Raw genomic sequence first — 25795 nt, 5'->3', positions numbered from 1 at the left:
TACAGTATCATCATTTAAAGCACTCTTCTTTCATTTAACTCTTCTCAAATATGACACCCCTGCCAAAGCGACATAAGTCACCTTCTATATTTATACACCTTGGGTTACAGTTCGTAATGTAGCGGTTTATTGGAAGGTGGAAAAACGTTCTAAAGATCAGACAGAATGTTCCAAAGATGCTTGTCAATTGTTAGTTGGGAACAAGAAGGGCTCTAAGGGGGGTGAGCTCAAAGGCCTGGTCGTGGCAGCCATTTTGAAATTAATGCTTGACAATCGTTCCTGGTTTTGTTTACCAACAAAAGGATAACGACGCGTTAGCAAGTGGCTGGTTCCAGTTGATACGGTTACCGGAAGACTCTGCCCTCATAAGCCACAACTTTACTGAGGACACAGTTCCATCTACAATATATTGCAAAGTCATCTAGTAAATGAAATTGGACGAGATGGGTAAAGCGGTTTGGTCGTCCAAAGGAACATATGTTAACACTTTGTTGCTACAATGCAAGGTGGGTTCTAAGGGAGGTGAGCTCAAAGGCCTAGTCCTGGCAGCCATTTTGAAATTAATTTTTGACAATCGTTCCTGGTTTTGTTTACCAACAAAAGGATAACGACGCGTTAGCAAGTGGCTGGTTCCAGTTGATACGGTTACTGGAAGATTCTGCCCTCATTAGCCACAACTTTACTGAGGACACAGTTCCATATACGATATGTTGCAAAGTCATCTAGTAAATGAGGTTGGACGAGATGGGTAAGGCTGGTGTCAGTGCTTTACCGCACGATCTTTTGACAGACGAAAATGTATGGGATTTGACAGCTGCAAGGTTCGCACGATTTCTCCGCACGATAAAATCAAAATCATTTGATTTTATCGGATGGACGCATCCGATTTTATCTGTCAACAAAGTTGGACTTTATAAACTCGGAGTTGTGCCTTTCATCTAAGAAAAATAATAAAATTCATTTAATCGTCTTAGAATTTTAAAAATTACAGAAAAATTGGCGGACCTGTCGTCCGACAAAACATCGTGCGGTAAAGCAATGACACCAGCCTAAAGCGGTTTGGTCGTCCAAAGGCACATATGTTTGGCACAACACTTTGTTGCTACAATGCTACACGAAACGTGTTTGTTAAAATGACGGTATCTTCCTCAAATCGCATTTTTTCATATTCCATGAGTTATTTTTGCAAAAAAACACAGGTGAACAGGATAAATACGGCATTTTTACGCTTTTGGAAAGAACTTTGGAAACAACAACTGGCAAATTGTAAACATAAACAAAACCCGGAACGATTGTCAAATTTTTCCTTTATTTTTCTAAAAAAATCAAGGCGATTTGTTTGGGATGAACCCAAGGTGTATAAAATAGAAGGTGAAGTCGTCCAGTGTAAAATGACATTTCATGACTTGACATAACACTTCTGGGGTATTCACGAGGGTTTTGAGGGGGGGCATCGGAAAAGGATTGGGCTTTTGACACAACTCTTCTCAAATATGGCACCCCTTCCAAAGCGACATAAAAGGCCCTTCCAGACGATGGCAATCTTTTCGTCAATCTTTCGCACACATTCAAACATGGTTGTCAGCCATGTGCAAAAATGGCGGATTCTGTCCATACGATGGCAATCAACGTTCATCAATGTTTCCAACAATGTTTAAGGTTTCTAAACATTTTTCATGGCATATAGTTATCTTGGTAAAATATGTATCAACAGAAAGTAACATCATAGGGTAACTAGTTAACATCACAAAAGTGAATTTAATTAGTGGCATGATAGAAAAACTTTACCAACACTTGCCCACATGAAACTGACTCGTTCTAATTAATAATTTACTTAAGGTTCGTACAGGATATAGCTTAGCTTCGTTACCTTGTTGAATGCCAAACGGAACGCTGTCAACATTGCTCGTCAATGTTTCTAGCTTATCCATCGATCCATGGATACCCCGGCGGCCCAATTGTACTGTTTAGCCAGTTGTCAAAACGAACAGCCTATGTTTCCCGTGTGTCGATATGTGCACCACACCCAGTTTGTGTGTCTGCTGAAGCTAGAAGAAGCTGCACGGAATTTGCATTCTCGTCTAGCTGTTGGTGTTGTGATAAACAAAGTAAAATATAGTTGAAACTTGTTCAGTACAAAGTTCTTAGTGTACGGTGCGTGTTAAGGAAAGTTTAGGTTTATTGGGAACTGTACAATTGGAACGCAATACGTCCAGTGCAGCATCGACGAAGAAGTTTCATCGTCTCTGTACAAAATATCATCTTCAGCTTATGGAAACTATAAGTACGTATTAATTGTTTAAAACGATTTGTTTGTTAATCTATACTTCTTCAAATCATGTGTCTTATTGTTTATTCATTCTTTTCCGCAGTGCTAATTAGAAATAACAACAAAAGGACCAGCCCCGGATCTAAGCAGGAGGAGCTGGATGGGTGAGATATTTCCTTCCAACGCATACCCGAAGACTGATCCCGTACGAAGTTAAACTCTTCGAAGCATCTTGATATGGTTGCAGATAAAAAATGGGACCCAAAAACACTAAAATTATTTACAGGCAAAAACTTGTAATAAAATCATCGTGGTAAAAATAAACTCCTGTATTTATTTTTATGAGTTGTATAAACCTTGAAAATAAAATAAATAAAAGGGAAAGGCCTTTTGTAGAGCTCCTTGCGAAACCTTCGTGTAGGTCTTCTTAACAGAAGCCCTAACAGTACACCTTGCAATTGTTCTAACACCGCGTCCACACGGCATAGTAGCGTAGCGATTTTGACACTCCGTCGTAGTGTAAATGCTGGTCGAGAGGCTTTAGCCACGGCCATAAAAAATAGTTGACACTACGACGGAGTGTCAAAATCGCTACGCTACGATGCCGTGTGGACGCGGTCTAAGCGGTGCACTTTTAATGATTTCGTGCCGCCGGGGTAGCTCGTCAATTCGTTCGGCAATGTTGCTTGGCACACACATACAGTCAACGAAATCATGTACGAATACGGTAAACGTCAACATTGCCGAAAAACATTGCTGTCGTCTGGATGAACCTAAAGTCACCTTCTATATTTATACACCTTGGGATGAACCTACCTGGATAGTAATCACTTTGGTTGGGAAGAGCCCTTTAGAATCTGTCAGATGGGATTCGAATCTTTGGAATCCGTCAAATGGGATTCGAATCTTTGGAATCCGTGTAGGGATCGAATCTTCGAATCTTCCGAATCCCGATTTTGCCAACACTATTCTGCTCAGTGAGCTTCGCTTCTCGTGTTTCTACAAACCGTCAAGAATTTTTTCCGTGCAATGGCGCTTTCTTCGGATGTAAAAGAACGACTTGGTGTCGTGTTTGAAGTGGTTAAAACGTCCTTCCATTGGGGTTTTATCCCAACGCTGTTATATCTAGGTAAGTTCGCTTTTGCACATAAACTATAATGTGGATTGAATTGGAGTGGTATCGATCTGATTATTTTTATGCTTGTTCCAGGATTCAGAAAAGGATCCGAACCAGGAATGCCGCCACTGTCGATAGCAAACTTATTGTGGTAGAATGCCTGGGCACGCAATATAAATAGGACCGATTGTAGTTACTTGAAAATAAATTAAGTTAACCCTGTTCGGAGGATAAAATGCGTTTTGGATTGACAGGTTATATATATGCTATTGACAGAACAGGAAAGGGCCATTACGGCTTTATATGACTATTTCTTGAGATACGGTATAAGGTGGAGAATTATATCCCCACTTTATGTTAAGTATCTGTAGATCAAAAAGAATATTTCTTAGGTGGGTTCTTTACACACATTTATAAAATGTGTGAAATAAGTTCAAACACATGGTGTCATGCATTTTGAAGGAGTTTGTTTGCTTAATACATAGTATATTAGTAGTATACTTCTTGGCATCACCCTAACCCTATTAATTTGTTAATTTATCACTACATATATCCATATTTTGTTGATAGATTTTCCAAATAGGATAGTTCAAAGAACCAATCAAAATAGAATGGAACTGACAGTTCCCAGGAGCAACATTAAAATGAACCCATATGTTTTGAACACATCAACCAGTGTTCCATGTGGCTTAAATGTGGCTTGTTGCGCATCTGTAAACATTGAGACCTTTAAATCCACCTTGCCATAGAAAGATTCACAAAATGTTCCTCAAATTAAGAGCCGCGGCGAGTTGGTGAGTATTTTCATGTAATTATTGCTCATTTTTGGCTAGTGTTGTTTAGTTCTTTGATCTACGCTAATCGATTGTCCAGCACGGTTATGTAATATTTTCCGTTCCGTAAGTAAAGTTCTCCAGGATCGGAATTTGTTATGTAATGTGAGATCGGGCATTTACAAAAAGTGTATTAATAATGGTATTAACAATGAACGTTGCTTTCTAGTTATCGCTATTTCTCGAATGCTTGCCCAAGCAACCTCAAAATTGTGCCTCAACGTCCAATAAATAAACTGCTAATTGCCAATCGAGGAGAGATAGCATGCCGAGTGATGCGTACGGCGAATCGGCTCGGTATAAGGACCGTTGCCGTATTTTCAGATGCTGATGCGAACTCTCTTCACGTAAAAATGGTAAAATACAATACCTATATTGGAATAATTGAAGAGTTTTATGCGTACATATAGAGAAACAGTTAATTATGTTTAATTGCAGGCTAACGAAGCGTACAACATTGGTCCAGCAGCATCGCAACAGTCCTATTTGCGGGGAGATTACATAGTAGAGGTTGCCAAGAAAGCTGACTGCCAGGCGATACATCCCGGGTATGGGTTCCTGTCAGAAAATGTGGAATTTGCTGAATTGTGCCAACAAGAAGATGTAATCTTCATTGGACCACCGGCAAGCGCAATTCGTGATATGGGCATTAAAAGCACCTCGAAGTATATTATGTCCGCTGCTGGGGTACCTATCATAAATGGTTACCACGGTGAAAATCAATCCGACGAGCATCTTATGGAGGAAGCACGAAAGATTGGATTCCCATTGATGATTAAAGCCGTACGTGGTGGTGGTGGCAAAGGTATGCGGATTGCTATGACAGAGGCTGATTTTATACCCATGCTACAATCCGCTCGAACGGAATCTGAAAAGGCATTCGGAGATACAGTAATGCTTTTGGAGCGATACGTACGATCACCACGCCATGTAGAAGTGCAGGTGTTTGCTGATCATCATGGCAATGCGGTGTATCTCTACGAACGGGACTGTTCTGTGCAACGGCGGCATCAGAAGATAATTGAAGAAGCACCGGCGCCGGGATTATCGGAAGAACTCCGTGTTCAACTTGGTGAAGCGGCCGTCCGTGCCGCAAAAGCTGTTAATTACATTGGGGCCGGTACTGTCGAGTTTATTCTTGACAAAGAAGATCTTTCATTTCACTTTATGGAAATGAATACTAGACTGCAAGTGGAACATCCAATCACCGAAATGATTACTGGGACGGACTTGGTGGAATGGCAAATAAAAGTGGCTTCTGGTGAACCGCTACCCATGACACAGGAACATATTCGTAAACAAGGGCACGCCTTCGAGGCACGCATTTATGCAGAAGATCCGAACGGAGGATTTTTACCAGGAGCGGGCCCATTGGATTACCTTTCGACGCCAGAACTGTCCGCTACGACTCGTGTTGAAACAGGTGTTAGACAGGGCGACGAAGTGTCCATTCATTATGACCCAATGATTGCCAAGCTGGTGGTATGGGGAAAAAACCGTGGCAGTAGTCTTCAGCTTTTAATCGAGCAACTAACGAACTTTCAAATAGCAGGTTTGCAAACAAATATTAATTTTCTAATCGATCTGGCAAAGCACAAACATTTTCAATCGGCTGATGTTCACACGGGATTCATCGATCAGCACATGGCTACACTTTTCCCAAAAAAGATTGTTCCACCCTCAAAGGTGGCACAAATGGCATTGGCTTACATATTGAATGATCGAGTGCAATCCTCTGGCGGCTTGGGGTCAAACCCCCTTCCATCGTTCGCTACGGAATACAATTTTCGGCCCAATTATACCTTGGCCCGTTCAATAACAATAAAAGTTGGTCAAGAAACGTATACGGTGGAAGTCAAGACTCTAGGTGGTGCCTATTCCGTCCGCATAAATGGTGGCGATTGGATAAAAATAAGTTCAGTCCGGCGAAAGCCACATTCCAATCGTTTTTTGTTAGAAACCAACATCGAGGGACATGTATCATGCTACAACGCAGTTATCATTGACGAAAATGTGACCCTTTTCGATGAGGTAAAATGTCCCATACAAAGCAAGATCATTCGATTAATATTTTTCTCTTTTTTCTAGCACGGCCTGATTGAAGGAGAAATAGCTCAACCACGCTTTCTTGCAACTGAGAGCTCCATGGGCAATTTGGATGTTTCGAGCGTTACATCACCTATGCCCGGTGTGCTAGACAAGGTTTTCGTCAAGCCAGGGGATACTGTAAAGACTGGTATGCCTGTTGCTGTGCTCATTGCCATGAAAATGGAGCATGTCCTAAAGGCTACCAAGGATGGTGTAGTGAAATCGATTCCTAACTCGGAAGGTAGTAATGTACGCAAAGGAGTAGTTTTGATATCCTTCGAATGAGAAAACAAGTTTTTTTTAATTCCACGGTAAATAACCAGCATTGCATTTGAAGTGGAGGAGATTGAAGAAAATTCGAGAAGTATATGACAGAAGTGCATTTATTTAGATCGTAAAATTTTATACTTTTGTAGCTGCTATGGTAACTTGAAAACGCTGTCGGTTTCAAAGATTCTTTTATGAACAGCAAGTTCTACTAATTTGCTACTCATGTTAGTAATATAAAACAAACTGTGAAAGAGCACATTCCATTTAAAATGGATAAATTTATAAAAAACAAATAAATCGCCCAGATGCCTTGCCATACGGTAGCCATCTTTACGTTAATCTTCCGCGCACATTCATATATGACTGTTAATGCCATGGCCATGAAATGGCTTGAAATGAAATATTCATGTTTTTCAAAAGTGATGTTTTCCTTTTGTATGGGACAGCGTCGATAACCGCGTGACTACATTAGGCGTACCATACCAAAAAACTGGTGCGGCCCAGGTGGTAAAAACCGTTTTTTTCTCTCTTTCTAGCGCACCATCGGCTCTGGTACGCTGTCACTCGACCGTACCAAGTTTTTGGTATGGTACGCCTAATGTGGTCACGCGGTAAAACTAACAGGAACCGTTGACAAATCACGATAAGGCCCTTCCAGACGATGGCAATCTTTTCGTCAATCTTTCGCACACATTCAAACACGGTTATCAGCCATGTGCAAAAATGGCGGATTCTGTCCATACCAAGATGATTAAATACTGAATAGGTGACTTTTAGGAGGTATTTTTTTAGAAAATGGCGACCGTGGCTTTTGACAGCATGGTGATAAACAGCATAGAATACACGATACATTTCGTCGAAAAATCGGTAACCCACTTCGGCCGACGGCTTCTTAAACATTTTCCATGCGAACAAAACGAAAGCAATTGAAGAATCGGTTTGTTTGGTTCTCAAGCGTTGTTGTTTGTTTATCTTCTAAGGACGATTCCCGCCAAATTTGAGTATCAGCATACTGACAAAAACTATTTTTCGAGTTTTTGCAGTGTAGACGTCAAAATGCTCTACATTCCGCTACCTTATATAGTGTGTATTTATCTTGATCCATACGATGGCAATAAATGTTCATCAATCACAACCAGCAAAATCTGTCAAATGTTAGTGACAGTCCGCAATCGGGTCTAACGGAAGCCCAAAAGACCGCCGAACCAAACCGGTGTGCGCACGCACACATATACACATCAGCTTCACACACACATGAGCAGCAGAGACAGCCAATGTTTTTTTATTTACTTTCAATTTATGTCAACAATAAATTCATTCAATTTCAATACACATATGCTTTTATTTCAATTAACTAATTTCCAACAATGTTCAAGGTTTCTAAACATTTTTCATGGCATAAGGTTATCTTGGTAAAATATATATCAATAGATAATAACAACAAATGGTAACTAGTTAACATCACAAACGTGAATTTAATTAGTAGCATCATAGAAAAACTGAACCAACACTTGCCCAAATGAGACTGAGGCAGCGCTCTTTGAACAGCCCAACAAACCAGACAAACACGACACTGTTCGAAGGGTGCTCTACCAATTGTCGTGAAGAACTGTCACTCATCCCAGCAGCAAGATAGCAGAATAAACAAGGTAGGGGAAGGTGGGGCAAGACGTCCCTGTGGGACAAGATGCCCCGGCCTGTTTTACGCTGAATTAAGCCATTTAAAAATAATTTAAGTAATAAAATATGTTCATCAACGTATTTACTACAGCCTATGTAAATTTCACTGCACGAAATAGCCATTTCAAAAAGAAAACGAGAAAAAACCAAATTTGCTCTAAATGATCTAATATTTTGTCACTTTTATGTAAGGTATGGCATGCTTTGATATTATATTTTTTAAACACCGAGGCCTTCTTTTACTACCTGATAATGGTATTTAACGAATACCGAAGAGAAACTGTTTTAAAATTCTCAAAATTTTGAATAAATTACATAAAACGGACGGTCCTCAGAGTGGGGCAAGATGCAACAGCCGAGGTAGGGTAAGACGCCCTAGCATGTAAAATAGCCAAATGTTAACAATGGGGTAGGACGCACCATTAAAACAAGAGCAAGTCACATGGTGCCTCCATTATCCACGCATTGTTGATTTAAATAAGTCTTATATTTAACATGTCATGTGAGTTTCATAGAAACGAATAGTTTTTAGTTCTTCATATGAAATTTGTGTTAATTTTTTATGATGTTCACCTGTGTTTTCAAACCACAGATCATCTGGATTACAAAACGTCAAATTTTGACTCTGTCAGAAGTGCTACCTAGGTTAATGTAATTGTAAGGCAGCGTCCACACGGCATCGTAGCGTAGCGATTTTGACACTCCGTCGTAGTGTAAGACCCACGCTACACGAGCCGCAAACTCAAAAACTTTGCGGCGCAAAGAGGGGAACAGCCGAAAAGTTTACGTCAGAAACTTTTCAGCTCCGTGAGCTGAAAACTGCACCCGCAAAGTTTTTGGCAGCTAACCGCAAACTCAAATGCGCCAGAAGAAGAAGACGAAGAAGAAATAAATGTAAACAGTTTTCAGCTCACGGAGCTGAAAAGGTTTTGACGTAATCTTTTCGTCTTTTCCCCTCTTTGCGTCGCAAACTGTTTGAGTTTGCGGTTCGTGTAGCGGGGTGGTATGACATAAGATGACATCGTCATAATATTGATCTATACTAATGCGCCGATCTACGATGTAGATGTGTACTCGAGGGAGTACTGCAATAGGAGCAAAGTGGTATCATTTTCTTTTTTCTTATCTTCGCTGCTGCTGCATGATTGCGAGCGCCATATAAATTGAGCAATCAACCCGACCCGCTTCAGTCCTCTGTGAGAAAGAGGTGAAAGAAGCCTCCCGGCTCAAAACCTCTATAAACTATTAAATCATCATCCTCTGTGAGATTTTTAGAGGTGAAAAAAGCCACCCGGCTCAAAACCTCTATAAACCATACATACTACTACTACTCCTCTGTGAGATAGGGCGAAAGCGGAGCGGATTTGTGTCGTGCAGAGAATTGTGAATAATTGTTTGTTTATACTAAAGGTAGTAAAACCGCATCTGCTGAATGTAACGCTGATGCATGTGTTGCATCGCACACGTCGTGTTTTCACATTTGTAATCTTTCATCGAGGTAGTCAATCTGGACCGTGTTGTATAGAAGAAATCAAATTTTGAACAGACACACAGTTTGCAAAAGAACTTTAAGCGAAGTTACATCGTCAGTAGTAACATGGCGGACGGTAATTTCAAAAGTTTAGACGATACACTGAATAAGTACATTCCACCGGAGGAGCTGCGAGAAGTCAAGAGGGTTCTCTATGGAAGATCGGATGAGTAAGTATACCTAATGAAAGGAACTATTTACCATAGAGAAGAAAAATCAAAGCTGTCCCGAAATGTAAAGCGCTTTTTTCACCGTTGAAGTTTAAAAATAGACATTTACAATTTTAATGAGCTGGTGGTATTTTTATGCCACCAAACGCTGCCACATTTGTAGCGCACATATCGAATATCGGATCTGCATTCTTCAAAACGCGCACGTCGAAGCAATAACAAAACTAGAACGTTTTGAATTCAGATCTCAGCCAATATATTGTAGAAGAAGTACACGTCTCTCAGTGTTTTCATGATTGTTGCAGTACAACGATAAGATATGTAAATAACAATACAGGACACTTGTAATTGCACAAGGCTGGAAGTGATAAGAAACAATTAACTCGAATATTCGCCAGGTAGATTTCGATAGAAGAATGTTGATTCAAGATAGGCGCGATTTTTGGAACTTGGATTTTACTAAGCTTCATAAGTAACATCGCTCTGCCTTGTAGAAGCCATTTTTGTTATTTTGTTTATTTTTCTGAGTCTCTGTCCAATTTACTTTAATTTAAAATAATTTGTTTTTATACGTACCTATTATAACCAGCGAAAATGAAAGTCCATTTAGTAGTCATTACTCTTCCATAAATCCAGCTGTAACTTTAAAGTTCATTTCAACAGTTTTGCAAACAGATTCCAAAAATTAACCAGTAATTGGTACTTGTATTGTACTTCTTTTGTTGGTCAACATTTGTGCAAACATTAATTTAAACTTAATGCGGCAATGTTTTTATTTGAATTTTCTATATTACCACTGTTTTAATTGGGACTTCATCGACTTCTTATGTGAGACAAGTAAGGAATACTAATAAACATTTATCATGAGCACAGTAAGGATATGTAACTAACATTTATCATGAGATATTACTCAAACAAGTGTACTGATTTGCAGATTAGAAGATTAAAAGGATGTGTGATGTGTGTAGTAATCAACATTTGTTTTAGTAACCAGCTGAAATTTTCAGAAGAAACCATTACTCTGGCCAAGGATGTTGATGTAGAATTGAAGGGATACTATTTTACGGCTCGGAAGGAAGATCTTCGTCGACCTAGATTCGTTCGTGTAGCTGCTATACAGAATACAGTGGATATTCCAACAACGGCACCGATTCATGTCCAACGGGATGCACTTCACGAGAAGATTGCAAACATTTTACGAGTTGCGGTCACTGCTGGAGTGAACGTTGTTTGTCTACAAGAAGCATGGAGTAATAATATGATGTAATATTTGCCCATTATTGTTTTTGAAGCTCTATTCACCTATTTCAGCGATGCCGTTTGCTTTTTGTACCCGAGAAAAATTTCCTTGGTGCGAGTTTGCCGAAGATGTCGAAAATGGACCAACGACAAAAATGCTGAAGGAATTGGCAAAGCAATATAATATGGTTATTGTTTCCCCTATTCTAGAACGTGATGCCAACCATCAAGACACAATTTGGAATACTGCAGTAGTGATCTCGAACAATGGCACCGTAATCGGAAAACATCGTAAAAACCATATTCCGCGTGTTGGTGACTTTAACGAATCGACTTACTATTTTGAGGGTGACACAGGACATCCGGTGTTCGAGACTCAGTTTGGTCGTATCGCAATCAATATTTGTTATGGGCGACACCATCCACAAAATTGGATGATGTTCGGAATAAACGGTGCGGAGATTGTGTTTAATCCATCGGCAACTGTAAGTTGAAAACATGGTTAAAATTGATCTATCACTGGTCACTTTTGAATGTCTCCTTTCAGGTGGGGGGTCTCAGTGAACCATTATGGGGTATTGAGGCCCGTAATGCGGCCATAGCTAACAGCTACTTTACGGTGGCGATAAACCGTGTCGGAACAGAGGTATTCCCCAACGAATTTACCTCCGGTAACGGCATGCCGGCTCACAAGGACTTCGGTCCCTTCTATGGTTCGTCGTACGTGGCGGCTCCGGATGGATCACGCACTCCAGGGTTATCCAGAGAGAAGGACGGACTACTCGTGGCAGAGATGGATTTAAACCTTTGTCGTCAAATCAAAGATTTCTGGGGATTTCAGATGACTCAACGTTTGCCACTGTATGCCGAAAGTTTAGCGAAAGCAATTAAGCCAGACTATAAACCACAAACTATCAAAGAAAATTAACAATTTCTAAACTTACGTAAAACTAAACATGGTTTTCAAATCTTCGCTTTTGAAATCTTAGTTATAAGGACAATGTATATATGTATAGTCAATATATGGGGAATTGAAAAGGTGCATAACATCGGTACACATTAAAATTTGGATCGTCCGGTGTCATGCGCTGGATACGAAAATATATAAAAGAAGCTAAAACGGGGGGAGCTCAGATACAGACACAGTCAAATGAAAAGATTCTTAACGTCAGGTAGATGAGTGGAATACAATGATAAGTATGAAAAGTGTCCGGCGTTTACAATTTTTCACTTTTTTCCGAGCATCTGATATTCTGGACCAAGAATTTTTAAATTATGTTCAAACATTTTTAAATAGTTCTTATCTAACCTTCTTCTCAATGGACAACAGTGAATTCAGATATTATTGGATACTAGCTTGACGCCTCGGCGATATTCGGTGTAGAAGTGGTGGAGAAAAGAGTCGAGAAAACAGATATTTTAACTTAATAGTTAACGGCATATTTAAAATGGTTGATATTTTATCGACTTCTCGCTGTTGTATACATGTTTTTTAGCCATCTTTTCATTTTTTTCCAAGGATGGACAGTTACCATCGTTTAGGTCCTTTGAATCATGATAGCCTCAATTAACTATTTATCAACGTAGTCCAGCCAGTCCCGTAGTCTACATACCCAAAATTGAAGTCATGTTGTCTTCCATATTGTCCCCCGCCCTATGAGATATCGCATGAATAGCGCTAGGTTTTTTTTTTGTATGGAGGTCAGGCGAAATCGCGCTGTACGTCGTGTAGGAAAGACTAACGCCAGGTGAGAAAAAATGGTTTTATTCAATTCACTGCACATTTTAATAATTTTGAAGCAAACTGCTAGAAAACAAAATACGTCGACATTGGATTAATGGGTAACATTTATTTAATAAAAAAACAAACAATTCCAAATTTATTAGTTTACAATGCTCAACCATCTTTCCTTCGTAAAATAAACAGTTCGTCAGATCGGCAAACGTTATTTAAACCATACAATTCGCCAAGCCGAATATCGATTTTTAGCCGTGTGTACCTATCAAAACCTTTCCTAAAAGTGACAACCGATCGCTACAGTTCAAATGTAACATTCTTGAATAATTATTACATTTGGGTTCGCTTTCAGCAGACCGTTTCTACTGCACCCAGCTGGCCGGCGCCCAGAGGGGTTCAGATTCACTCTTGTTTGCAAGGCTGACCAACTTTTCGAATGCTTCCGTCAGATCTTCGTTTACTATTTCATCGTCACAGAAATGGCCGTAAAGGAGGTTTATTCGTTCATCAGATTTGACCATTTCCAAAAATTCTTCATCCTGAAATCATTAAAAATAACATAAAATAATTACTACTATATTGTTATTTAAAGTGTCACTCTACCATACCGTGAATCCTCTTGAGTTAGTTTCGTCAAATGTTGAGCGCGCCCGGGCTTTCGTGCGAGATTGTTTAAGTTCATCAAATGTTGGCGTCCTTATATGTATAATGTACGGCTTCAGTTGTGCGGTCCGCAGTGACTTCAGTGCCTGATAGTGCGGTCCAATAACACAAACGCATCCTGCATTGATGATGCTCTTGACACTTTCTGCAGCAGTTCCGTACAGATGTCCTTTGTATTCGCCGTGTTCGATGAATTTCCCAGTGGCAATGTCTGCTTCCATCTTTGTGCGTGTTACAAACAGATACTCTCGCCCAGCTACTTCACCAGGACGTATTGGACGGGTGGTATCTGTGGAAGATAAAGATTAATTGACGTCCAAAAATGTAATGTAAGTGGTGCACAAAACAAATACAAAAATATAAGTAGTTACTCACACGGCACAGGGCTTTTATATTTCTCGGGATCTCTTGCAACGAGTCGGCGTTTTAGTTCGTTTCTTCCCACGCCTGGAGCTCCGATAAGAACAATCGGTCTAAAAATACCGAGGCGGGGATACAGCTTCGCCACCTCTTCGTACGTGGCGATCATCTCCCGATCGAAGTCATCATTTTCCGCTATATCATACATAATCTTTTTAGTTTTCGGTCCACCACAGGTATTATTCGGATTAGGTGAACCAGGTGGAGTTGAGCAGATGGAGGCACATGAACCTTCTGTGTTTGGCACGGCGGTATGTGTTTTTTGTTATAGATGAATGAAGATGAAATATGAGGTTGTACAATATCAAGATGATTGGGAATCAGGCATTCCGTTGTATGTTAGACATGTTTCAAGATGAATGTTTTTTGGAAGAAATTATGTTATTGTTAGAGATTTGTATTATGATTTATTCTACTGCAAATAAATATCAAAACTGTGATATAAATACCCACTTTTGGCATCTCCGGTTGATTCCTTCTGGGATCTTTCGTGCAGTATGCGACGCTCTTGTAACGCACGGCTTGGTATCAATCCGGCTCGCGTTGTCTTATCTCCTTCTTTTCGAGCTTGCCACCAGTACGAATCGTCCTGCATATATGCATTTCTATCAGTATCTCTATACTTTACATACCCAGCGACAATCCACTGCATTCACCTGCGAAACAATGTGCAGAATATCGCCTCGCTGAAATCCTAGGCCAGCTTCTTTGCAAGGGATGTAGGGATCGTTTTCTGGCTCGTAGTTGAAGTATGCCTTCACGCGAACTTTACTTTCACGTTGATCTAATTTTCCATCAGATGGAACCAACTTAAAGGTAATTGTACCTTCTGAATTTTGCTTCACAGTGAAAGTGAAAATTAAATTAAAAAAAATTAAATTAAATAAGTTCAATAAGGTAATCATCATAGGTTTTCTTGAACTCTTCCAAGTGCTCTTCGATAATGTTTGCAATGATGCTAAGAATTCAACAAAACCTGGAATATTCTCATACCTACCAAAATAGATAAGACGTCACTAGGTGTTTTACCCTCCACGTTTATGTTGTTCACCTCGATAACCTCGTCTCCAACGTGAATCAACCCGGAACGATCTGCTGCACCACCGTGCATGATACGAGCGATAATGATTTTACCAGTATCCTCGTCTGTTTTAATTGTGGCACCCTGCAAAAAAATAAACCAGAATTGGAAATTTTATTACCTTACTTGGTTTTAATTTTTCGAACATATTTGGAGAATAGATTATCTTGACCAAAAGAATTGCGCTGTAACACTTTGACTGCCAAGTGTTTTTAGAATTTTTTTTAGTATAATCATGTTGGTTAAAATTTATTAAACTGATGGATTTAGAAAACCAAACAAAGACTAAACTAACCAAAAAACGTACGTTTTTCGTAATTTCTATAACTTTTATGTTTTTGGCATGTTTTTTTTTTATTTCTGAGGCAAAAATTCACAGAACAGACGGCTGTCAAAAATTATCTGCAGGCAGGCAACGTGTTTAGCGCATTCTTGACAAATTTTAACCTTTATTTAATGTTTTAATTGAAAAATATTATATTTTATGAAATATGGCAAACAATCCATGAAACCATGAAAACCCTAGTGTATAGAATTTCCACTAAATAAAACATTCTTTTAACAGAATTATTACTAACATACATTTCTATGATCTACCTACACCGATAAATGAGTATAAGTGATCCTTAGATTGCTTGAAGAAAAAATAAAACCACTGCTACACAACATACATCTCTTTGGATTGTATTTTTTTCGAATTTAAAATTTAAAACATCCATTATTCGTAGTTTTTCAATACGGATTCTTTCAATACGGAGAGCAAATACTTACAACGATCGGTTCGGCACTTTGTGCTCCAGCACACTGAATGCAGCAGAAAAAAAAGGGTTTTCAATGATTCACGCAAATTAAATGGCTTTATTTCATGGTTTCAATCCTCTGTCGTATAATTAGAATTGCACGAAACGGTAAACTAAGAACATTTAAACGCAAAATACTATAGTGCTTGCGTGTATTTGAACGATTGTGGGAGGTAAATCGTAGGGTTATGGTGTAACCCAGAGATAGCAAAATAAAATAGAGAATGTTTAAATGAGTAATTCAAACTATTATAAAACTAAACAAATAACCTGACACTAGCAATTTATTGTAAACGTTAATAAAATGTTCATTATATTGGCAAAATATGAAAGTTATTCAATTAACACTCGTTCAGATCGAAATAAATTATTGTGTGATTTTATAAATTATATGTAAGCAGGTGAAATTAAAAGAAACCTAATTACAAAAGGTTACTTGCACGACATTAATGGCGAATTTGATTGGAATGGCCAATTATTTGTTTTTAATGCTAGACTATCGTAACACGCTTTCCAGACTGCACCGTCGCGTAACGCGACGTCGCCTGACAGGCGCTGAACTCCATGCAAAAAAAACCTAGCGCGATTCGCGCGACATCGCGCAAGGTTTTTTTATATCAGGCGACGTCGCTGTACCCCGAGTAACACGAGGTCCAGACTATAGCGCGACGTCCCGTTTCAAAGGTGGCCTAGTTTCGGCAGAACAATCGCGCAATCAAAGCGCGAATAAGATAGGACTCGGCTAAAATTGTATATGCAGTTCAGCCGCCTGCCAGGCGATGTCCCGTTTCGTGACGGGACGTCGCGCTGTAGTCTGGACCTCTTCTAAGTTTCGTTGAATCGACATGAGAAGATGTAGAAGATCCAAAGGGAACAGTTGCAGTTTGTGTTTCTCATTACAATATCATATTTTTATAACATAAACAACATTGCGGAAAGGCTGATTAAAAATAATAAGTCTTCAAAATGGAAATCTGAGCATATCTGGCGTTGGGACAATTATGCGAGTGCACTCGTCAGCAAATCATGGAATAAAAGGCACAAGTTTCCGTGGTGGGATACACCAGAATGATCATAAAAAAGGAAATGCAGCTATAACTGTTTCGAAACAGAAACAACGTCAGCGATATTGAACACGGAGTCGCACTTCTTGTTTATTTTCCACTCTTGATTTTTATTATGTAAATAAAAAGTAGAGTCTCAGGAAAGATTAACGTCAAGCATTGGCTTCCAAACGATACCTTCACCAACGCCATTTGGTCGTTTGAGCGAAGAAAATTATCAATGTTTGATCAGCTTGTGAAATAAGTGAAATGTATGAACAAATGAAATGTTTTAGACTTTATGGTTTCTAAAAGTGTGTGGATAGTTTGTTCTTAAAAGGTTGTGTTATGTTGGGTTAGTTAATCCTGAGTTAATAATAATCTTTTCTTCGATTTTTTTTTGTGTGGCACACAGCCCCTAGAGGGATAAGGCCTCTCTCCGAAGAGAGTTACTGTGACCGAAAGACTGTATAAATTATGGATCGGTGGTCAGCCGTTCGTAAAATACCGGAGGGTGCCAGACTCGTGATTCGATCCCACACCTGTGGCGTGGTGTTTCCGAGCCCTACCGCTGCTCCATGGGTACCCCCACAGGTAGTTTGGGCTATATTCAAATTTCGATAATATGCAAGATAACATGGATAAACAAGGGTAAATAAATCTAACAAACGAACTATTGTTTTTTGTACTCATCTGTAACATGTGTGCTACTGATATAACTTACCAATGGTTCATTGCTTTTCACCAATTGTACGATTTTTATAGTTTCTTCGTCTTCGTCCACCTCAATTGGAATATCCGGCAAGTGAGGATAAAAATCTTTTTGAGCGATTGAATCATGTGCAAAGAGAAGACTCTGTAAAAGAGAACCATAATGTATCATTGAAAGGGAGAGTGTGTTATTGACTATTGTGAACAGCTTTCATGTCAATGTTTTTGAAAAACCTAGAATTATCACAATTGATTTTGTAATATTCGCAATGTAAATGATACTTTAATTTAGTTAAAAGATCATGCATGGATCATCTTTTATATACCGATCCATTAATTGACCATAGATAAAGTCAACAAATTGGATACATGGTTCTGAAGTAGGACTTACCTGTAAGTGTGGCGTCTGAAGTAAGTGGAAGATCTCTTTGCAAAGCGGAGAAACGTGGCATCTTGGTGCGAGCAGCTCTAAAATTTCCAAGAGAACCTTTGAGACACGCAAAATGATATAAATAAAGAATATTTTTTTAAATCACAATAAGTGCTGCACAAAATCGAACATATGATAAAAATTACCTGCATTGAGGCAGATAGAAGGGGGGCAAGGCGATCGTCCTTGTTGATTTTGGCCACCTTACTATGTACATTGACAAGTGCGTTCAGTTCTTTGGATTGTAGTAAGTTTTGTAGAAATCCAAGATCTTGTTCGTCAGTTAAACTTTCCGTTTCTTTTAAAGATGTTATTAATTTTGAAATAACTGCAAAAAGAAAACAAATGTTTTTCTTTACGTTGAATGATAGTTGCCTTTTGACCAGATTTTGAGCACTATTAGGTTAAATTAACCAAATAAACCAAAGTGACATAGATTTTTACAACAAACATGTTTAATGACAATGTAAATAAAGTACGAAATAGTAAAATTGTCACTCATAAGAGTTGGCGAGATAGGGTTAATTTGATTTTGTTAATCTATCAAACATTTTGAATTGATATCACACAAAAAATAAATTTTAAGGTTTAAACGTACCTGGATCACATTTTCTGTCGGACGCCATAACTTTTACCGACATATTTATAAACACAGCGTATTCGTTAGAATGATCGCGCAATTAACGGACTGAAATTACACAACTATTTACAATGTTGTCCTTTTACAGTTCAAATATAAGTTCCTCTATAAGTGATAGCTGTTTAAAAACTGGTAACTGATAAATGTTGTAATTTTTTCACAATACTTGAACAGCATTAACACTAAATCAATAGGACGAAACCATTTTTCGGTCGCAGCAGTTCCAAATCTACATAATCATGAATAAATAACAGTTATTTTATTGTTTCATAGACCTTCTGTGAGATACATATTGAAATATATAACTTTTACGTATCCACATATTTAACACGTTGACTGCCACTGACCCACATAGTGGGTGACTGACAATTCGGAACTTGCCACGAAGCTCATATAGTATTGACGTAATATAGAAGTAGGCTTTAGTATTTGTGTAAAATTATCTTAAGAGAATCTTAGTCTACTTGTTATTGCTTTGAAAAAAGTCTGAACATTTGTTGGCAGTCAACGTGTTAAGTCCGTTAATCATCGTAAAGCAACCCAATAAATGATTGTACGCATCATTGACGTTTTAAAAGGATGAAATTATTGCTACTTCGGATAGAAAAATGACTTTATCGGAAGTAAAATCACCACTTCGTCCAGAATAAGACAGCAATAGGTAATCTAAAAATAGCCCAAAGTCAGATGTCGGTCTTCCGCTTGGGATTTGGATTTTTGATATAAATAGTGCTCGTAGGAAGCACAACTTTTCTAGACTGAGCATATTATTTTTGGGCCTCACTTTATCACCTAATCACCCATTTTTATATTAATGAATGCCATAACATGTTTTGCTGTTGACGATTATTGAGAAATACTGACACTGGTGTAAAATATATATCTAAGTCAAAGTGATGAAAAACGAAAATTGTGATTAAAATGTCACTTCCCTTTTCAGCGGCTCTGAAGGAGTACATTTTTAGTGTCGTTGGAATTCTGTACTTGGTTTTGAATGAGACATGCAAAATCGATATGAATCGTACCATGAAAAAAATTAAAAATGAGGACAACCCCCCGGGAAACACGGCATAAGGTTTGAAAATAAATCACCAACACATGCACGCACGTGGAAATTCTTGGTAGAAATACATGGTGTATATTCCACATTTCCCCTTAGGCAACGAGCGTCTAGTATGTGTGGGTATATGAACAATATTTTCCTTCCCTATCATCCTTTTTCAACCACCGTATGACATTCGTTGACATCAGCATAGTTTTGTGATAACTTTTCTTTCGATCACTCGGCCATAGAATCGTTTTACATTCATTCACATAATACTTCTCAAGGTTTCTTTGGCAACGAGAAAATACAACTTTGGTTACTACTCGCGTCCTTTATAGATGAAAATGCAAAGCAATAAACTTGTATATGATAAGCCGTATGATTGAATTTATTTTCTGCGGCACTTTTCACATGTTGTAAAAGAATTGTTGGAACGTCAAAAACATTTAAAAAAATCACAGTTCATCTGTTCTCTGATTACGCCATCACAAGGAGACTCCAAGTGTATGGATTGTATTTTTCCAACTTAACACTGCTGGGGTAGAATAAATGATACATGTTCACCTAAGGCACAGTTTCAAATTTAACATCAAGAGTAACAGAATAAAACGCAAACACGAGCACATTAGCATGAAGAATCGATGAATTTGCAATAAATTAAACTAGATGTTATTAGATCCACAAGGTGGACCCAATATTATTAACAGTTAGAGAATAATAAAATTTTTACACGTTGGTCAAATTAATTACACATTTTTCAACTTATTCTTCATATTATGATTTTTGGGATTGATTTCTTATTCAAAGTCCACGAAATTTGAGCACCATCCTTTTATAAAGCGCCTTTTTGCTTCACTCACTGCGATGGCAGGATAGAAACTGCTTATAGATAGTAAGTTCGATACACTTTTTACTCCCATACACCCTACGGTCGAAATGCTACTGAGTTCACACAACAACCAGGGGTTTGAAATAGCTCTTTACGGTAAAAAAGGCGAAGAAACTTTAAATTGCAATTTATGTTCAAAAATGCCCATTTGCCAATAACTTTTTAGTTCCTTAACCGATTTTGACAAATGACCCCTCAAATGAATGGTATATTCGAGACACGTAACTTTGTCTTGAGGAAGTTAATATATTTTTACCATTTTCTTTAGTTTTTCTAGTAGTTCTCTCTGCTTCCCTCAGAGAGTCAACGGGATCACGAACACGTTCGCATGGTGTGCATTAACACATATCCATTCCGTATACGGACAAGAATCGGGAAAAATCGGTTTACCGTTTTGATGACCTCTACCCAAACAACCCAACGAGCAAACATGTGCTATGAAGCACCCGATCGCTGAATGCTGAAGCTGAATTACCCACCCAATGGTATACCTATTGAAAGACCTATTCATCTATCTAAATTTGCTGGGGTTGTATATACTATACCTATGCTTCATACGCACGAGAATTACCGAGAAGAATTGAAAATTTAAACTTCCAAACTAACTTAAAACAGTCAAGTCTTCGTCGCATCGTCGCCATATTTTTCCTAGGTTGCGCCTGAAGGTGGGCAAGGGGAAGCACATGAATTCAGTGCGAAGTGCTCTGAACCGTTAGGCTGGTGTCATTGCTTTACCGCACGATGTTTTGTCGGACGACAGGTCCGCCAATTTTTCTGTAATTTTTTAAATTCGAAGACGATTAAATGAATTTTATTATTTTTCTTAGATGCAAGGCACAACTCCGAGTTTATAAAGTCCAACTTTGTTGACAGATAAAATCGGATGCGTCCATCCGATAAAATCAAATGATTTTGAATTTGTCGTGCGGAGAAATCGTGCGAACCTTGCAGCTGTCAAATCCCATACATTTTCGCCTGTCAAAAGATCGTGCGGTAAAGCACTGACACCAGCCTTACATCGCCATTAGAAGTAAAAACGGTTCGAACTAAACGGTTAAACTAGACAAAAGCAATTATTCTTCTTCTTGTTGGCGTAACGACCTTGTTGGTCATACCAGCGCCGTTAAGGGCTACGAGTACAGGGGGTAGAGTCCGGTCACGGTTGGGATTCGAACCCATGCCGTAGAGGTGGTGGCCCCAGCGCTCATGGGCCGATTTTCTAACCGGCACTACGCTCGGCTGTCGCAAACCCAACAACACCAATTAGTTTAACGGAATAAAACGGCTTGAAATCGCCCGCAGCGAACGCACCTAGCGAACTGCGCAAGGTATACCAAAGAGAAAAGAGAGTTTGATATAAATTTGTAAAATAAGCGGGGCACCTCTCATACCGCAAGGTTTATTGTTTAGTTGAAGCTGACATGAACATATGCAAGCAACGCATTAGGGAGTTCATTTTGTCCATCCTGTCCAGTATAACCATAAACTTTAGTTTAACGAGATATCTAATTCAAACCCAACGCAACATGTGGTAGGTTTACCATCTCACAACAGGTGTAGCCAAAATCTCGGTTTGGAGAGCCTCATTTGGGATTTTACCTCCAAATGAATTGCGCTAGGTCTACCGTAAATGGAAATTTCTTATAAATCTGTAAAACAAGGAGAGTTCGTGGGCAAAATTGCAATTTTTATATCACCTTTTGCATAAATCTCGGTTTGTCTAACAAATAGTGTAACCACAACAAAAATCGGCAGCTACAGAAAACCAGTTAAATGTTTACTTTTATTGTTTGCAAATTTAATTTAGTTTTGCTCATCGGTAATTCAATGTATTGAATGTAACCAAATCCTTAAACATAGCACTTGAGCTTATTGATAATGTGGCGATTCGTTAACAAATCCCGAGTTGGCTTACAGTCTGATATTATTCGCAACAAGCTTTCTGTGTTATTTCTTACATACATAACCCATAATTTCCTATACAGTTACTACAGGACAGGACAGTAAAATTCCTTGAAAGCAATGGATCTATCCACTTAAACATGTTTATACGCTCTATGACTTACCGGTTTGATTTCCACATTTGCCTTGACTGCATATTCTTCTTTTAATTGTTCGAAATATGCTGCATAACTGCTAAATTGACCATGGGCTGGGCCAACTACCAAGGGCAGAACTACCTGCTGGAGCTGGTTATTTGAACTGACTCTGTTGGATTCATTTTCTACCTACCTATTATGTGTATATGTGTATAATGCTCCTAATTACTTTTGCAATTTAACATTTCCTCTACCATTTCCAAATGTTATGGGAATTCTTCGAAAATTGTTCAGTTACAGTTTTGCTATCAAAGTGGTAACACCTCAACCAAAGGTTTACTTCAATTTAAATATGGTAATTCATATTATTATGGTTATACTTTAATGCAAAGAATAGATTTCTTATATTTCTTGGCTCTGTTTTTAGCGTCCAAGTGTTGTTCTTGCAGTATTCACTGCAGCATTGTTCGTCTGTATTCAACCTACAAATGGTCTACCGATTTGGAAATATTTGACTGGTTTGGAAAATTCTGCAGACAGTGAAGTAACTGGAGTTGGTTTTAGTGAATCTCGAGACGATAGTTCTACACCTTTACTTAGATACGATACAATGGTTCCGATTCTACAAGTTATTCTAACGCCGATTGGTCGCATGATTTGGCCAAGTGTTGAGCAATGGTTTTCAGGAATTTTTGGTGCGTACCTGGACAGCGCCAACAAAGCAATTGATTCATTGGCTCAGTACGCGACAGACAACATTTCCTTCCAAACTGGGTACGTTTAAGATTATTGTTCAAGTGATTAGTTATAACAAAATTATTGTCATCAACTTATTTGCATGTTTCAGCGATGTTTACTATTCGAAGAGTGACATGATTGATGGCCACGGCTACCAGTCGTTAATTGTTACCCTGCCTTCCGGAAGAACAATCACCTTGTTAACATTCAAAACGAAAAACAAATTTAATATTCTGGATGAATTTGCTCAACTTACAGAGGCACAGAATGAAGTAAGAGAAATTGTGTGATTCATTGTAAACAGTTTTCATAGCGTATAGTATTTATTATACCGGTTTTATAATCTTATTTATTGAAAAAAAGCAATATTTTGTGAAACATACCTTCTTTATTTATTTTATGTTGTAACAACGATGATATGAAGGATAGAAAGAAAATAAATACAGAGTGTACTAACGATACTACTGGACAAAATCATTATAAATTTAAATATTTTATCAACATCAATGGTTGCGTTGTAAATACACGTGAAAATTAAATTTTGTGTTTTGAATGAATTGGCTTATTGTATTCATTTAATTATTTATTCGTATCTTATGCAGCAAAATAATATTTCAGTACTAGATAGTCGAAATATGCGGCACGAAAAAAGATTACCACATTTGGCAACTGTAATTATGATCGTTATTCGATCTTGTAGCTAGTGCTCGATTGACTACCACCTCACTAACGCGCGTACATATGAGCATTTGGAGTGATTGCACTAAGCCATCATTGTAACAAACGGCATTCAGTGGACGGTACCTGGCACACCTGGTACGCATAATGAAATTGACCTCCTTTCTCTAATGCTTATTCTGCTTCAGGTGCGCCTGAACTCCCTTGTTTTGCCTTACCATGTCTGTGTGTCGCCGCGCAGTGTTGTCTGAGATTGAGCTTTACTTGAGCAAAGATTGAAATTTAAATGGCAACGGGCTGCAGTGTTGGCCTCTTGGTTCGGTCGTTGTGGTGCGAATCAAAGCTCACACCATAGTATTGCGGAACGTTGAAGATCAGTTGAGAGTTTGTCCTTTCCCCAAATTCAATGAAACCAAGCGTACACACTTTCATTGTCACGTTTTACTACAAATCAATGCCAAGATAAAAGATTTCTCAACATAACTGCTGCAAAGACTCTATGGATCGGCTCTATGGATCAATAGCTTTTATACTATACGTCCGCTAAATGATAACCGTCCGTTAGGATTTAGGATAGGATTTAAGGACCATAAATTGCAAACAATGTTGGATGCAAAAGAAAACAATCTCAAGCCTCCTTCAAAATAAGATGATGAAACCAACAACCTCCGCATACGTTTTTGACTGAACATCACCGTCTATGTTGGACCAGCATGCGCAGTACGACTCGCTCTGTCAAACGAGAAGGCTGTGTGTTGTTTTGCTTAGTTTTTTTTCAGGTGGTTCAGTCTTTGGTGGTAGCTTCACGAGAACAGCCCCTTATCGTAATCACTGGTATATTTTGTGGAAATGTGCTTTTAAATGCTCATTGATTCCAATTGTTATTTAAAAGATATATTAGCAAAGTTTCGAAGTGTAAAGTGAGTGTGAGATTAAACTGATGGAATAGTGTTGAAATGCGCCTTTTAAAATTTCTTAAATGGAAATGTTTTCAAGGTTTAAAGAAAATTTGTAGTATTTTCTTAAGTGTTCAAAGTGTTCATTAAAACACTTCAAACGCTGCTTATATCTCTTTTCGCAAGTACTGTTTTAGAGTATTAAAAATATAATTGAAAACATTGTGATATTACAGAGGAATGTTTTTAACATTTATTCGACATTAACATTCATTTTCACATGCTATAAAATTTATTATCATTACGATTTGATCTTTAGATTCTTAAACCCTTCTTGCACTAGCCTTTTGAAAATTTACCAAATTTTAATCAAATTCTACTTACCTGTCTTGTATTGAGATAAGTTTTTTAAATAACAGGATTCGTAAAAAAAACGTTTCGAACAATGGTGTAATATATATGTTTTTAAATAGTTTATCATTAGTTAAATACATATACGTAGATGTAGAATAAATTCAACTAGAAAACGATTTATTTTCTCCAACTCCAACAAGTTACTTTTGTGCTAGTATAATCTCAAGAATTGTTCTTGGGATTTGAATTATCTTTTCCAAATCATTACCATTTGATGGGTGAATAAATTTTCTGCAAGTGTGTATTCACCAATAGTGTCATGACCAATAGTGAGATGAAACTTTGAAGTGTGTTACAGTAAAACAATCGCAAAAACAGACATGGTTTTATATGCATTCTTTTCCGACAAGTTACTGGAGTTACTCCCTTGAAC

The 25795-nt window shown here is 38.3% G+C and overlaps 4 protein-coding genes across 9 annotated transcripts; 3 read left to right on the top strand and 1 right to left on the bottom strand.

Annotated features, from left to right (window-relative positions):
• The first annotated feature begins 3232 nt into the window (after positions 1–3232).
• On the top strand, positions 3233–3666 carry LOC131267457 (mitochondrial import receptor subunit TOM7 homolog). Its single transcript, XM_058270341.1, has 2 exons — positions 3233–3398; positions 3480–3666. Exons 1-2 carry the CDS (start codon positions 3299–3301, stop codon positions 3539–3541), a joined length of 162 nt encoding a protein of 53 aa, XP_058126324.1. The 5' UTR covers positions 3233–3298; the 3' UTR covers positions 3542–3666.
• On the top strand, positions 3639–6891 carry LOC131267456 (methylcrotonoyl-CoA carboxylase subunit alpha, mitochondrial). The gene is made up of 5 exons (XM_058270340.1): positions 3639–3778; positions 3957–4180; positions 4389–4575; positions 4658–6250; positions 6308–6891. Exons 2-5 carry the CDS (start codon positions 4149–4151, stop codon positions 6590–6592), a joined length of 2097 nt encoding a protein of 698 aa, XP_058126323.1. The 5' UTR covers positions 3639–3778; positions 3957–4148; the 3' UTR covers positions 6593–6891.
• A 2717-nt stretch (positions 6892–9608) lies between these two features.
• Positions 9609–12935, top strand: LOC131266535 (beta-ureidopropionase). 2 transcript variants are annotated; one of them, XM_058269098.1, is made up of 4 exons: positions 9609–9958; positions 10966–11208; positions 11270–11682; positions 11745–12935. In XM_058269098.1, the coding sequence occupies exons 1-4, from the start codon at positions 9943–9945 to the stop codon at positions 12123–12125; spliced, it is 1053 nt and encodes a 350-aa protein (XP_058125081.1). In that variant the 5' UTR covers positions 9609–9942; the 3' UTR covers positions 12126–12935. The 2 variants fall into 2 exon arrangements, with proteins under 2 accessions (XP_058125081.1, XP_058125080.1); XM_058269097.1 differs by having other exon boundaries at positions 10946–11208.
• Positions 12936–13182: 247 nt separating this feature from the next.
• LOC131266534 (MAGUK p55 subfamily member 7) lies at positions 13183–20632 on the bottom strand. Of its 5 annotated transcripts, XM_058269093.1 has the most exons (12): positions 20519–20632; positions 18682–18771; positions 18230–18411; positions 18045–18140; positions 17667–17798; positions 15871–15903; positions 15016–15183; positions 14675–14857; positions 14472–14607; positions 13974–14252; positions 13544–13887; positions 13183–13474 (listed from the first exon to the last, which is right to left on the bottom strand). In XM_058269093.1, the coding sequence occupies exons 2-12, from the start codon at positions 18722–18724 to the stop codon at positions 13298–13300; spliced, it is 1773 nt and encodes a 590-aa protein (XP_058125076.1). In that variant the 5' UTR covers positions 18725–18771; positions 20519–20632; the 3' UTR covers positions 13183–13297. The 5 variants fall into 5 exon arrangements, with proteins under 5 accessions (XP_058125076.1, XP_058125074.1, XP_058125078.1 ...); XM_058269091.1 differs by lacking the exon at positions 20519–20632 and having other exon boundaries at positions 18682–18876; XM_058269095.1 differs by lacking the exon at positions 20519–20632 and having other exon boundaries at positions 13974–14153; positions 18682–18876.
• Positions 20633–25795: the final 5163 nt, after the last annotated feature.

This window comes from Anopheles coustani, chromosome 2, assembly GCF_943734705.1.
Source record: "Anopheles coustani chromosome 2, idAnoCousDA_361_x.2, whole genome shotgun sequence".
NCBI classification, from domain to species: domain Eukaryota; kingdom Metazoa; phylum Arthropoda; class Insecta; order Diptera; family Culicidae; genus Anopheles; species Anopheles coustani.
Note: the sequence above shows the minus strand (reverse complement) of the source record. Positions and strands in the feature narration are given on the sequence as shown.

Coding starts and splice junctions, on each gene's coding strand:
- LOC131267457 (XM_058270341.1), top strand. CDS start 3,299: ATGGCGCTTTCTTCGGATGTAAAAGAACGACTTGGTGTCGTGTTTGAA. Junction 3,399..3,479: donor CCCAACGCTGTTATATCTAG/GTAAGTTCGCTT, acceptor TGCTTGTTCCAG/GATTCAGAAAAGGATCCGAA.
- LOC131267456 (XM_058270340.1), top strand. CDS start 4,149: ATGTTCCTCAAATTAAGAGCCGCGGCGAGTTG. Junction 4,576..4,657: donor ACTCTCTTCACGTAAAAATG/GTAAAATACAAT, acceptor GTTTAATTGCAG/GCTAACGAAGCGTACAACAT. Junction 6,251..6,307: donor ATGTGACCCTTTTCGATGAG/GTAAAATGTCCC, acceptor TCTTTTTTCTAG/CACGGCCTGATTGAAGGAGA.
- LOC131266535 (XM_058269097.1), top strand. CDS start 9,855: ATGGCGGACGGTAATTTCAAAAGTTTAGACGATACACTGAATAAGTAC. Junction 11,209..11,269: donor TTGTCTACAAGAAGCATGGA/GTAATAATATGA, acceptor CACCTATTTCAG/CGATGCCGTTTGCTTTTTGT. Junction 11,683..11,744: donor TGTTTAATCCATCGGCAACT/GTAAGTTGAAAA, acceptor GTCTCCTTTCAG/GTGGGGGGTCTCAGTGAACC.
- LOC131266534 (XM_058269093.1), bottom strand. CDS start 18,724: ATGTCGGTAAAAGTTATGGCGTCCGACAGAAAATGTGATCCAG. Junction 14,858..15,015: donor GTGACGTCTTATCTATTTTG/GTAGGTATGAGA, acceptor TTCACTGTGAAG/CAAAATTCAGAAGGTACAAT. Junction 14,608..14,674: donor TTCTGCACATTGTTTCGCAG/GTGAATGCAGTG, acceptor GCATATATGCAG/GACGATTCGTACTGGTGGCA.